This window comes from Anguilla rostrata, chromosome 5 (genome assembly GCF_018555375.3).
Source record: "Anguilla rostrata isolate EN2019 chromosome 5, ASM1855537v3, whole genome shotgun sequence".
Taxonomy (NCBI): domain Eukaryota; kingdom Metazoa; phylum Chordata; class Actinopteri; order Anguilliformes; family Anguillidae; genus Anguilla; species Anguilla rostrata.
Genome location: NC_057937.1, coordinates 31,030,874 through 31,046,420, shown reverse-complemented (window position 1 = coordinate 31,046,420; position 15,547 = coordinate 31,030,874). Strand labels below are relative to the sequence as shown.

Genomic DNA, 15,547 nt, shown 5'->3' with positions numbered 1-15,547 from the left:
ATATGGATATTACAAGTAATGGCTTGGCAAAAAAGATGGGTAAACTATAAAAGATGGGGAATCTAGTAACGCTAGGTAGCATTACTAGCATTATTTTCCCCATGTTATATCTGGCTACCTTTCCATCCAAACGATTTATCGTTAATTTAACAAATGAGGTCAAACCCTCCACCTGGAAGGAAGATATGCCACGATTTAATTATTTTATAGTGGCGAATCGGATAGACACCAGTTAATGACAGATACAACTGTGCCTACATGAAGTGTGGCAAACATAGCTATGCATAGGTGCAAGTTTACAGTATACTCACAGTACTTGCACAGTAGAACCAAGTAATTTGTACAACAATGGAGACTGCAAAAAAATATCGGCATCTGTTAAAATTAAATATCTTTACTATATGATGCTTCCCTTTATGACTAGCCAGCAATTTTTCAAGTAGGCTAGCTTGGTTAACAGAAGACATATCGTGAATAGTATTAGCTATTATTTGACATTGCTGTTGCTAACATTAGCTAACTTGCTAATTCAGGTACAGTTATTCCCTCAGATCTGCAATCTTTAATACCTTTATTTGCTTGTGATTTTAGAGTAGGTAGCCCAGTGAGTCCATATAGATGGAATGTAGATGTCTAAAGGAGTTGAAATCTATCTAGGTTGCATATTTTGACATAAAAGCTTAATTCAACATAAATTCAACTCAAGTTTTACTTCAATATGGCCTAGCTGTATCCTAGCCGGATAGAAAACTTTCACATTACAAGCAAATATAGCCGGTTAACCAAACATCTTGGTGGTATGTCATAATACAGCCTCCACGTTCGGTGAAAGAATTCCATCCATCCCTTCAGTCTTTTAGATACTGTCTGTATGCGGTCTTGTGCTCACTGGGAGACAAACGATACTCATCCGTAATTTACATGTGAAATAATATAGAATGGATTTCTGGAATATAAATTCGTTCCCACAAGATTATACAGTTACAATTATTAGTTAACAAATAAACATGAGTAATGAATTAGAGATTTGCCTGAGCTTTAGGCGGGATTCGATCCTACGCCACGAAGGTCCCATAGGCAGGTGTGTTACCAGCGTGTCACCAATTAAATACTTGCAGCGGCCGCAAATTTTTTTGGTTAAAAATATATATGTCCATTTTGCGTGCGTATGTGATATTTTGATTTGCTGGTGTAGCATCAATGTCCAATGGGAAGACGTATTATTTCTGGGCCTGGAGCATTTGTGATAATGTAATGTAAAAAGAAGAGGAAGAATGAGAAAACAAGCTTTATTGTGCAGACATGTGAAGTTGTTTGTGAATTCTGTCTGTTGAAATGGGGTCAGAAGGTACAGAAATGAATGTTTTAAAGGGCTGAGAGTCTGTGGTCATAATCGCCTAAGATTAGACCTAATCAGTGCCTGACCTGAATAATGCTCTGGCTGAATGGAAGCAAATCCCTGCTGCAATGCTCCAACATCTAGTTTAAAGCCTTCTCAGAAAAGTGGAGGTTGGTACAGAAAAAAAGGGTGGACCAACCCATAATTTTAGATGAGGTGTTGTATGTCAGGCGTCCACATACTTTTGGCCACATAGTGTATTTTGAGTGTAAACGTGTTAACGCTATATCTTCATGTTTTCTTGAATATGGCTAGCTAGTTTACTAGCTTGTGCCGGCTCTGGGGCAATTTTTGCCATTCGCTACCTAGCTAGTTATTTTAGCTCATAAGCATGGTATGCCTTATTCGTGTCAGGTTTGCCTTGCCTTTATTTGCCAAACATTTTTTTTTTTCAAAATTAGGCATCTATCTAACATCTAATATGTGGACCTCCTGATGTCAATCCTGCACAGCTATCATTTCTTCAGAGAGAGCTACTGTACAAATCTGTATGCGTTTGGATCGTGTAATTAGTGCTAAAGCCCAAGTTCATATCAGGCCTTGGTCTTTTCACTATAACCATCTTTGTGATGAAAATCATTGTGAATAGACTGAGGCACAACACTGGCTGATAAGTCAGACTAAACTTGACTTAAGGTCAACTGGAAGGAAACACCCCGTTTTTAGCTAAACAAACAAAACAATTATATGGTGCTGGAACTACTTAAATAAATCCTTAAATGTGAGTATGTCAGTACAGATTATGATCCTAGTTCATCAGTACAGATTACGATAGTTCAGTACTCTTGCACTGAGATGCCTGATAAATACTAAATTTCGCTTCTCTAGATAGTAATGAAAATGAACAAGTTATGTTTTTACATGCATGTGCATTGCACTAGTCACTGAGAAACTCAAGAAGGAACCATTTGTGTGATCGCTAGCTAGCTAGCAAAAAAAATACATAAATAGCCAGCAAGACGGATCACTAGCTAGCTAGCTGGAAGAACTTCTCTTAGACTTTTATAAAAGCTTCTCTTCCTAGCTAGCCAGCTAGCTAGCGATCGCTCAATGTCATTAGCAACCAGCAGTGAGTGCTTGGAAACCATCAATGCATGTTTATATTTGTAGTTGGTTGGCATTAGCATGTTTTGTCGACTTTGAAGTCTCAAATGTTATATATAACTTATCTCACTTGTCACTTGGGCATTATAAGGCAGGACAGTTGAAGAAACATTTGAAGAACTATATGAATTTGGTTCCTTGCAGAACCTGTTCCAGTTTTGCAAAAAACTTTTCAAAAAAGAGTTCTTCCAAGAACCTTTTGTTTTGTTTCACAGTTCTTCATAGAACCACTTGTGAATGGTACTTTGTGTGTCCTTAAATGGTTCTATAGGGAACCATCTGAAAAATGGTTCTTTGAAGAACGCTCCCATAAATGGTTCTTCAAGAGACCAAAAATGATTATTCTATGGCATTGCCCTTAAGCGCCCTTTTTGGTTCTAACTGGCAGCTTTATTTTTCCAGAGTTCAAAAAAACTATACGCGCAGCCTGCAAATGTTAAGCTAATGTCAATAAAAACGTGTCCATTTTATTTTTTAAAAGCCAAAATGTTTTCAGGTAGTAGCATGCTTTTAGGTAATTTACTCTGCACAGGAATGATAAATTGAGATCTTTTTTTGCTGTTTGTATGGTAAGAAGTTTATCTTTTTTTAAAAATAAATAAAAAGCACTTCACGCTTGAAATTCTATTTATGTACAGAAATGCTTGTTTTCAAATGCTCCTGAAAATTTTTTCAGCTCAGCACATAATGAATAATGAATTTTGCTAGCCAGTATACAAAGACCAGATTGATTTATTTGGAATCAGAGGAGAATTTTAGCAATATCAATACCATCATCATAGTTTTAGCAGTTGTTTGACTTGTTGTGGACAGTTATTGGATTATAAAATACCATAACCATCAACCTGGGGTGTCAATGTCAGCCTTCCTTTCGGGAAGGGGACTGCTTTGTTATTTCTTATGTTATCTCTAGTGGTTTGACCGATCGAGACAGGGTAGCTTTGCATGAAAGTGCCAAGAGTCAGCTTTATAACGGTGTAGGTGTTACAGCACTGCACCTTGAATCAGTGACCGATAAAAGAAATAATTTAAGAGAATGCTATTTTTAGTTCCCGGCATCTAATTGGGGCCATAAGAGATTAAAAGGATTTTTCACACTACAAATCTGACCTCGCTTGAGCGCTGCGGCATACCGGTTGGGAAAATGCACACACGCACACACGAAAGAAACTTTAGCCCAAATGAAAAGTAAAAAATGTATATGGAGTTTATGGAGTTAACGATTAGACTAGAGAAATTTTGAATGTCTAGCTTACAAACTATGGGAAGAGATATCCCTGAAAAAATGTAATATTAATAATAATAATGATAATAATAACAATATTAACAATAACAACTTTGGAGAAGAACAGATGTGTGTCCCTTCGGCAAGCAAAGAATAATCAGTACATATGAAAATGCCCAGTTTTGTGATGTATAGAAAATGAATGCTCTATCGTACAATAAAATTGGGAAGCTCTATACTACTGAATGAAAAGTGCAGCGTCCTGCAGAGAGACATTCAGTGAGAGTTTCCCTTAACACTAGATAGGTCAGAGCGATGCCAAAAGCGTGGCCTTTCTAACGTTAAAACTACAGACGCAGGTTGTTGGCCAATGACACACCCAGCACTGGCTCATGTAGCACTAAATTATCTGACCTGAATCCCCAAACGCAAGTTTCCTCCAAGCAACTTTTCAGTATTGCAGGGGATGTGGTGGTTCCCCATCACTCTAGACTGCTCCCAACTCATGTGTTAGAGCCTGTCTTCACAAAATACAAGTTTGAGTAAGAGCATAATAACTGAAGATGTAGCCTATTCCATCCAGGGAAGCTTTTGATTTTTTCTTTTAATTTATCCAAGCTTATGCAAATCAAACATACAGATAAAGTGGGACTTCAACACAGCAGAAAAAGTATTAGTAAACAAAAAAATAAACGTCAGCCTTACACATTCTAAGTTTTTTTATTATTAATTGCATTAGTTCATAGCATACAGCAATTCATAATGAATATGAAAAACTATTTTTGGAATTATAAAAACATTTTTTCAGTTCATATTTTGACTTCAGTGTTCCTCAGGTAGAGGTGCTGGTGGGGTTCATTCTGTTCGTACTATTAAGTACAGAGTAAGGAAACAGTTTTAATTTATAAAAAACATTTTGCCCATGTTTGAAACTTGATTTCACTGTTTGTGTACCTGAGTCTTATAAAAGCCTGTTATGGCTTTGTAACATATAGGTCATTACTTGTTAAACACGGCTGCAAATTAAGATAAACTGGATTATTATTGATGTCATTATAAATCTATGACTTTAATGGCAAAATTCAGAGATTGTTGACATTTTACACAGCTTCACGTTAAACTCCACCACTTCTGGTTCAGTTCAGGTTTACACCACGCCCACTTCCGGTTCTATCTGAATACAAATGCAAGTAATTTTGTTTGGAGAACAAATACAAATAGTGGCATCTCTCTCCACCCCTAGTAAACTGTCAGCAGTTTGTATATACATTTAGAAAAGTTCAGATGCAATACTTTGTTCTAAATTCCTTGAAAAATAAAATGGAAGTAAGCAAGATGCTTTTACTTTAGAGGGCAACAGCTTTAATGAACAACTTTGTAAAATACTGGAAACTGATATTATGCCAATAAAAGATGCCCCTAATTGATGAATACATTCTCTGTACACAAAGAGACTATTGTTACAAACAGACCGCCCTGTTAAAGCATAAACTAAATCATCTGACAGGTCAAACACCCAATATGCATTACAGCCTTTGGGGAACCCACGGCGTGCTGCCCGTCTAATCCCTCAGCTCTATTCAGAAAAAAATAATCTCCAAATTTAATTTTGTGTGACGCATACACCCAAATACTACAGGAAGTACCACCTCCACATTAAAAGTAGAGACCCTCAAAATAGCTCCATTAATTAATTGGACTTATTCCAGTTTACACAAACAAGCTTCATTCTGGTTTAACAGACCTGAGGGATTTTCTAAGGAAAACATGACTGGGGTGGCACACCTGAACTTTTTATGCCCTTGCAAAGGCAATTTTTACACTGAAACATGATCTTAAAAAATGAACACCCTGTTAAAATTCTGGGATTGCAATTATGGTTTGGAATAAAAACCAGCATACACAGGGGTCCCCAGGACTGAGTTTGAGAACCACTACTGTGAACAGAATGATCGTCATTTTACAGTATGATTGACAAAGGTTTTTTACAATTTGACAAAGGTTATTTAAAAGATCCCATTTTACTGTAAATGGTTTAATAATATCTGTTTAAAAAACAAACAAACAAAAAAATAAAAGTCAGGGAGCTGCTGGGAGGCTCATCCTGTTAAAAGCTGGTATATGGATTTTTCCCCTGGGGTGGTAACTAATCCGGACTGTGCCAGGAAGTAAATTCTGGCCAATGGCATAAGTGCACAGCATTTCCCATTTCCATAGGATACATTTCCCACACCCACATGGAGGGTCCACATGGCCTTACATTTACATGGCAACAACATTGTATCTTCAGCAGTGTTGTGTATTTTTACATGGTCTTCATAGAGACCCCTCTGTGAGAAATGGAGTGCTTTCACATTTAGACTTTTATTCTATTAAGCCAATTATTCGTTCAGCTATACACTCAAAATGACTGCCACTTAAGTTGATCTCATTCTCTAAAATCCATTTGCCCTATGCTTGCTAATGGTTTTTCTCGTTCCTTTCCTATTTCCCACATCGCATCTCAAAAATGACACCTCTACGAAGGCAAGCCAGTCGCTCCAAAAAGTATTTTGCTTATGTAGTCACCACTTCATGCAAGTGAGACATACACTTCAGACACTAAAATAAACATGTACAAAAACAAATTCAAATATTTAACGCCCTAATTACAGAGGCAAGGCAATGTAAATGGTAAATGGACTGCATTTATATAGCGCTTTTATCCAAAGCGCTTTACAATTGATGCCTCTCATTCGCCAGAGCAGTTAGGGGTTAGGTGTCTTGCTCAAGGACACTTCGACATGCCCAGGGCGGGGTTTGAACCGGCAACCCTCCGACTGCCAGACAATCGGTCTTACCTCCTGAGCTATGTCGCCCAGAGGTGTTTTTGGTCATTTTCCCAGCAGGTGTTAAATTCTAGCGGGATGCAAGGCATGGACAATGATTGGGGAACGACCAGTCTCTTTCTTCATTAATTAGTAGAAACTACAATTAATCACAAAAAACTATGTTGTAAGTGAAATGTTTACATTTGCAAAAATCCTCAAAAGACAGGAAATTAAATTGATCAGCCCTAATGCTAACATCAGCCTGCTCTCCATCAAGGGCTATCAGCACAGACCTTTGACAATTGCTACAGCTCTGTATATGTCTACTGTACCTCAAACAACATGTCCTCACCACGGGGTCATTCCTATGTTCCCAGGGTCCTATGTTCCCCAGATTTATATGGCAGATAATGGAAACATGACAAAGGGTCCTATGTTCCCAGGGTCCTATGTTCCACAGCTCTACATGAAATCTTATCTGTGTCCAGTAGATAGAGACAGAGACAGTAAATCAATGATTTTCTGCCTTACTCCAGAAAACGATGTCAGCTAGGTCTATCAGCAAACAAATGGCTTAGCTATGCTCAGAAGTCCTCAATAATAATAATATTTTTCAAGAAATTATGAAAAATTGTTCACAACGTTTCATCAGGTGCAGTAGACCCTGGGAACATAGATACGCTCCCCTCACCACTGGCCACCACTGGATTGCGTAAAATTCAAACTTTCTCTCAGAGAGCCTAATTCATACACTTCAGAGTAGTGACAACCATATAAATGTCCGCATTACAAAGAATTAAGACTGATGTTAACAGTGTTAAAGATATCATTTACAAAATGGCCATGATGGCATTTTAAATGGCTTTACACTGTACGGGGAATTGATAAATGTTAATAGTTTATATTTATATTGTGCAGAACATGACAGAATTCTCTTTTATATCTAATTGTTTGCATGGTATTAAGATGGCAGCGTATTATGAATTACTTTTATAAATTCAGCTGATAAAAGATAAATTGGACCAGTGCAATACATCACATATATACATTACTATAAAATACTCATTCCCCACAATGAAAATCAATGTGATTTGTGGGTGACTATCATTGAGTTAATGTGTATGCGCAATAACATTTGGACAAACATGAATAATTATGTATATATAGGCCCATATATGTACATACTGTGTGTATCAAACGTGTATTCATACCATATATGTAACCAGTGTTTCCAATACAACAAATTGTATTCGGGCGCTTTGTCCAAAAATATTTTTTGGTATTTTGGTGCTTATTTCTATAAGCAAACACTATACTATTGCATTCATTATTGTTTCTTTTTAAATGTCAGTGACATTCAGCCTACTGTGTGAGCTGGCCCTCCCCCCTCCCTCGCGTAGCTGGCATATGTAAAGCAGGGAGGACTGAATGCAAGCATAACTAGAAGGACAGTAATGCAAACTGTGCCAGGTAACAAAATACTCTTGAAACTTTATAAAAATTGAGCCGTTGTTATTCAAAAGAACGTCCTCTGGCCTAACCAAGATAGCAAAGTTATCAACATTATTTGGATTAATGTTAGCTAGCAATTTCAAGCACCATCGTTCACCCAACTAGGACGGAGTGTAGCACAGTGGGTAAGGAACTGGGCTTGTAACCGAAAGGTCGCAGGTTCGATTCCCGGGTAAGGACCCTGCCGTTGTACCCTTGAGCAAGGTACTTAACCTGCATTGCTTCAGTATATATCCAGCTGTATAAATGGATACAATGTAAAATGCTATGTAAAAAGTTGTGTAAGTCGCTCTGGATAAGAGCGTCTGCTAAATGCCTGTAATGTAATGTAATGTTATCTTAAATAGCTAATGAAAACGATAACTTTTCATGAGTGTAGAAATATAATCTATAAAAAGCTAGAGGAGGATAGATTGCCATAATGTTTCTGTTATAATAATAGTTTACGGTTAATAGGCCTATTTACTTTAATTGAAACAAATGAAAATCATTGTGTTTAGAAATGAGGGCATTTTGGATATCAGGCACCAACGACTTTAAATCAATTATGTTTCGAATTCTGCATGTCATCATATTATCCGAATCACAGCAAGGTTTGTATGTAACGGAGACCATTACTGCAAAAATTGTTTTAGTATGGGTTCCTTTTGCATTCTGTTCATTCTCTCTGTCGCCAGTACAACTTGACGCAAAAAGTAGTAGTAGTATTTTTTATTCAGTCATCACACACAATACAATAAATTAAAACAGTCTAAACAGTATAAACAAGTCAACAATCTATGTATTAGGTAGTGACTGAAAAGGCACAGGCAGAAGCATATATAATGCTTATATATGCCTATCCTACATTCTTATCAATTTAAGTTACGCTCCAAAAATAAAACATAATAATAAAATAAAAATCATTCACAATTGTAACCCTCAAAAATAGCTTTATAAACCATTCTTTTGAAAACCAAAAGCGAGTTACACATTCTTAAATTTATATTAGCATTATTCCATAATTTAACCCCAACAATAGAAATACATCTCCTTTTAATCCCCTTTTTTTTTTTTTTTTAAAGCTTTTTGTACAGTAAACTTACCAACATCTCTCAAATAATATTTGCAGCCCTGTATTGAAAAAAACCTTTGTACACAATCTGGGAGTGACTTTGTTTTAGCTCTAAACATAATTAGCATTATTTTATATCATACCAAATCATTAAATTTCATAACATGGGATTTTATAAACATTGGATTAGTGTGATCATAGTAACCAGCCTTATTAATAATACGTATGGCTCGTTTTTTTAGTAAGACTATTGAATTTATAGTCATTTTAGGGTCGACCCCCACAATTCCACACAGTAAGATATAGGCTATAAGGAAGTATAAGTGAGCAATACATTATATACAAGGCCTTATAATTTAATATATCCCTAGATTTATACAGGATTGCTAGTGAAAATCTTTAATATAGTCAATATGTTGTTTCCATGTTAATTTATGATAAATCACAACACCTAAGAATTTTGTCTCAAAAACTCTTTTAATTTCATAGATTTTTAATTCAATATCCCCATCAATTTCTTTTTGATTACCAAAAACCATAAATTTAGTTTTCTTAATATTGAGAGACAAGTTCTGTACAAAAGTGCTGTACAGACTTCATTTTCATCTGGAGACATGGCCAAGGTAAAAATACACAAATAAATAAAATTTCCCTAACACAAAACAATGATGTATACCATGTGCGCAGCTAAATTTAATAACCTCTTAATTGTTATAATTGAATAAACAGTATAAACAGCCTCCCCCCGAACAAGTACACAAAGACCACCGCCACAAATAAATTCTATTTATATCTAGCTAACTAGTAATACAATCTGAAATGATAACTAGCCATAGTGCTAGCTAGCCATATAAAAGAAAGTTAGACAGTTAGCTAGCTTGACATGACAGTTGCCATGAAGATCCTAGCTACTAAAAACATAACATTAGTCATTCCAGCTGTAATTATCTGTCTAGCCAACAGATAGCAAAGACAATACTACAGGCAACAGACGAAACACATGAATTTAAAATGAGACAGGGGGTCAGGGATTTACTCAAATTAATGTACAAGACCTCCTACCTGTGATGAATGAACAGATTTAAAAAACTAAATAGAGGTTTAAACAATATTTTTTTCTAATTTAAAGATTAATAAATATAATTTGTACATATATATTGGGTTCAAATATGCATACATTTTCAAATGTGTCTTGGTCAGAGAAATTAAAGCACCCCTCCACCTGGATGTGACTTTACAGTGACTATTTAGATTAAATGGGCATGAACATGAAGACAGAAGGAAATGCACAGAAATGCACATTTCTATTGGCTTTAGAAGTCAATATCAGTACAGTTAATTTGGGAAATTGCCATTTGACATTTCCTCAAAAAATTTCATTCAAAATATCACATACATTTTGTTGCAAAAGTTCTAAGCAAACAAAAAGAAAGTGAGCATTCAACCCCAGCTCAGGCAATTTTCCCCAGATGTAGCAACCCATGTCGTTGTTAAACAGTTCAACTGATGTTAAATCATTTACCACAGCTCATTCTAAATCACTTTGCAAGTACTGGGCAGCATAAATTAAACCTGATAATACATCCTTGGAGCATTAAGGAAAACATGGTTCTTATTAGCAGAGCACAATTTCTTCCCTCACCTGTTTTATTGCTTATGAGAGCAATGTCCAAAAGTGTTTAGTTTTCAGCTGGTTCTTGGAAGGAAAATGGGTTGATGCGAAATTACAATGTCACACCTTTCAAACAGCGCAAGGGTTAACAACTATTTCAAGTGCTGGACAACATTCCAAGATCACACCATTAGACCAGGAAAAAAGCAGCCTGGCATTTTAGCGTCATATTTAGGTCCAAGGACAAAAACCAGTTATTCTGAGTTATGCCCGACAACTCCACTTTTCATTAACTAATGTTAGTGAAATTGAGAAGAAAAGCCAATGCAGAATTTCTATGTCCATGTCCTTAAGTTCCAGAGTTTAAGTCCATAACCTTTTTGATAGACATGAATTGACAAAACAGAGGTTAGATGCTCTTCTGTGCATAATAAGTAAAAACAACGGATGAAACCAAATCCTACCGAATCTGATCCAAGGCACAATGGGAAGAAGAGAAAAGAGGAGGAAAGAAAGTGAAGGAAAAAGAAATGTTTTCAATGTAAAGGATTAAGCGCTGCCATACTGCCCAGCAACATTTTCTAGTTGATCCTACTATTGTGTGCCTGGCCATGAGTAGTTTGAAATACATTACTTCTTTGGCCTTTAAAATAACAGAATAATATGAAGCTGAATAAGCTGAGCAGAATAAGGAGAAGGAAAGTTTCTAATTTCAAATGGCTCTGACTTAACTATGACACTGGTGGTAAGAAAGATTTCCTACGCAAGAATACACTGAAGAAATCTGGTAAACAACCTTTTTGTATTTTAAGCATCTCTCCTGATCGAGCCATGCCTTTTACCATGGAGCAGTGCACTGTTGAATGACTCATGAGTGATATTGCTAATGAGTGATACACTCCATAAGGAAACCACACAACCTTCATAAAACACAAAATCAAACAGCTAAACAATCCTGAACTAAATGACCTGCCTTACTTATGTAACATAATGCAGAAGTACCCCAGCCTTACACAGTGAAAAAGTAACAGCTTTTCTGAATATACCACAATTAAGAGAAGCTTAAGCAAAAGCTGCGTAGAACACGCGTGAAATTACAGCAGAAATGACAGTAGAAAGACAAATCATCTAGCACCATAACACAAGTACATTAAGAAATGGCTCATTGAAACCACATTTGTTATTTTCTCATACTGTAATCTCAACCAGTCACAGGCTAATGAGATTTCCATGTCACTGGGAATTATCTTAATGTCTGATACTACAGAGAAAACAATCTGGACGTATTTCAGGCAATGACTGCGACAGAGAAGAATGGTTTGACAAAATCAAAAGATCCCACAAAGCCTAATCCTGATGGGATCATTTTCATTCAAAAGGATTATAGCATTCAGTACAGCCCATAGTAAGTGTTATGTAGTCTGGTTCTCTTCTCATTTTTGTTTTCAATTACTTTTATTTTCTTTTTTAGATGTCCCTATATTTACCCATATTTCTTTCTACTTTTACTTTAGTTACATTAAATTAATAATGACCTGTGTCATCCCAGTCTTTATTGACACAAGGATTTTCCAAACTATGGTGGCCAAACTGCATGGTCTGCTAGGACTGTAGGAACAAAGCCACAAGAGAAATACCAGTGCAACCATAGCTTGTTGGTGGACAACCACACAATGAGCAGGCTGGTGCCAATTAAGTCCTTTTCAAATGCAACATAGTAATATATTCAAAGCACTAGAAAGTATTTACAAGAATATAATTTGTGCTTGCAAAACTGCTGCATATTAAGTGTAACATAATTGACAGGTGACAGACTGATGAACCCACTTTACTGTGGAATCAATTTTCTTTAAAGGGCAGAGGAGGATAAGAGTGGAAAATATTTTCAGAATTAAAATACAGAAATCAACAACTTGGTCAAAAAAAAAAAAAAATGGATACATATCCCAATATGTTCCCAGTCTGAATGGACAGACAGAGTCTGATGCACTATGAAGTGAGTGAGGGAATGAGGATTTGGAATGTGAGGCTTTTCTTGCCATTTTACAAGCCTGCATTTATTGCATTGATCTCATTAATAGCAATCACCTGTTTTTAAGTGAACTAGTAATCAAATAAATTGTAAGTGGGATAAGAATTGTTTAAGAATTGTTTCTACTTGCATTTCCAAAGACTGGCAAAACAAAAACTTTTCTAGATAACAACTGTGAGCAAGGAATGCTACCCTAATTGTATTGTCAACACTATCAAAATTATAAACTATAGGCCAAGTTATTGTTATCAAGAAATTAGCCTATGTGAGTCCAATTCAGAGACGCTGAAAGCTATTAACCAAGACAGGTGTCAGTGAGTGGTCACTGAAAGGTAAGCAATAACCTTCTGACAACGCAGCTCAACTTAAAATGCTTCTAACACCATTAATAAATGCATGTCGAAGTGTTTTAAGAAGAAATTACCATCGTTTTCCTTTCATTATGCTCCTCCAGCGGAACAAGCTGATTTCTGATAGGGATGGGCACAAACATTCAAGTGTACAAGCACTTGAAAAAGGAGGACTGCTTGAGCACTACTCCAAAAACATTTACTTGAAAATAAATTAACGTGAATTAACGAGTTTTGTTTCATTCTTAATTTTTACATGCTTGTTTTCAGAATTCCTTACCCTAGAGTCTAATTATTTCAGCAGATGTTGTGACTAAAGTGGTAAAGTTTTCAACATTGTCGGCCTAATGAAGGATACAAACCCGATCAACACCGATGTTCTTTGACCATGGTCGATGATTCTTGAGTGTTCAGCTGCTTTTAAAATTACGGCAAAATATGAGTTTAATGTAAAATTAGAATTGAATAACAAAATTAAAACTCCACATAAGGATTTTTTTAGTCCACATATGTTTATTTCAGGTTTAGTATTTTAACAATTTATATTGATTTGCAGACGTTTTCGGTTGCCCTGTCTGTTTTATCCATTTTTATTACCGAGCCTACTATATATCCTACAATAAAAACATTGCTTAACACCATCCCACAGTGCCGTACATATGCCTAACAATAGGCCAGACATAAATACAGGTGTAGGTATATAAATAAGGTGTAGGTCACAGGAAAAATTGGCTAAAATCATGGAGCAGTCGTGGCAAAGTCATTGAAAATCATGGCAAACTGAAAAAAGGGGCAGTGTTGTTACAAACATTAATTTATTAAATTAATAAAGCAAAACGACTGAAATAACATGTGTAACTGCAGAAAAAACAACGAGTGACCAAAATGAACAAATTCCGGTGCAGATTTAATCACATTGGTCCATCATAGAAAGAAAACATGCTTTTTTTCCTTTAACAGAACGTGAAACAGATAATGCTCAAGCTGCATTCGGCCAACTAAAATTATAAAATACAGCTGGGCTACCACGTGACACATTTTAGAATCTGCAAAATTCCCCCCGGGTACTCAAGGACTAAAAAAACATCTAAATGCCCTAATTTCAATGGACTAATTTTAATCACAGGAAAGTTCGACTTTTCTGTTCAGTGTTTTTTGTGCAAATTAAGTTTCTTTTCTTGGCAAAATGGGATTTCCACAAGAATGTAAAAGCTAAATCTTCCGAACATCACTGTTCAACTTAGGGACAGAAAATATCTGTATACAACACATCTGTGCATTTCCAAATAAGGCATTTGGTTTCAAGTGCAGCCTGAATGTGCTCACTGCAGTATTTCCAATAAAGTGAAAATTATAACAATACGGTAAGTTGACCTCTTCCTCTATGTTTTGCAATTTAAGAATTTGCCTAGATGCACATGTAATAACAGAAATAGCATTTGCAATAAAGGAAACCATGCCAGAACCATAAAACCCATTAGCAATCTTCTTGCCATTGTATCAGGTCACTTTAAAACAGAAAACAATTTCTCCAGGGACTTTGACAGTGGACACCACCGTCTTTCTGAACAATGGATCACCAAGTGTAATATTATGTCCGTTTGATTAAAAGACAGAATTCCCAGTCACCTACCAGTAGGCAATGCTGATGCCTGTTCCCTTGGCTAATTTGCATGTGCGGTGAGATTTAAAAACCTGTCTTTTTAAACAGGTTGATGAATTAACTTTCAAGCAATGTAAATCATGTTTATATTAGAGGCAAAACTGTTCACTTGCCGCAATTTCAAGAGTTGACAAGAGTCTGTGAATTGTGTAAATTTTAGTAAAAAATCCTATTGGATACAGTCATCTGTATAGTCTGGAAATGTCCAATAAATGCGATCAAAACTTGGGAGTGACATAGCGAAATCTCCTACCTTAGGGTCAGCCAGGGCATTGATGACGTTCCCCAGAGCCAGCAGCGAGCGGTTGATGTTGGCTCCCTCCCGGAAGCGGGCTCCCTTGGCGTTTGTGGCACTAGCTCGCTCTGAACCTGCCAGGTCAATGAGGCTCATTTTGGCAACCCTTACATTTGGATTTAGGCTGGCTGTCTTGTCCTGTTGCCTTAAATAGACCTTAGGTAAAGGGAGAGAAAGGGCCTGTAAATTCTGGCATGTAATTCACTTCTGCAATAGTATGCCCTTTCACAGAGGCATACTCAATTTTAATGCTCCCAGCACCCTCCATCAATTTCTAAAAATAACATTCATGAATAAATTTTCATATAAAAAAAAAAACAAACAAAAAAAAACAGTTGACCAAACTAAGTCTCAAGTGTGACTAAAATGTAAGGACGTTCATGAATTCCATAAAATTTTGGTGATACATTTGTTGAACTGCCTGGCCAGCCAAGCCAGATATGAAACTGGAAGTAGGATAAACTGCAATACCTTTGACTACAATATGCAGC

The 15,547-nt window shown here is 36.3% G+C and overlaps 1 protein-coding gene across 1 annotated transcript in view; it reads right to left on the bottom strand.

Annotated features, from left to right (window-relative positions):
• kif18a (kinesin family member 18A) overlaps nucleotides 1-15,547 on the bottom strand; it is a 74,194-nt gene that overhangs the window by 35,434 nt on the left and 23,213 nt on the right. Inside the window, exon 6 of the mRNA XM_064335780.1 lies at nucleotides 15,015-15,212. Within this exon, the coding sequence (XP_064191850.1) occupies nucleotides 15,015-15,212 (198 nt within the window). The remainder of the gene's footprint in view (nucleotides 1-15,014; nucleotides 15,213-15,547) is intronic.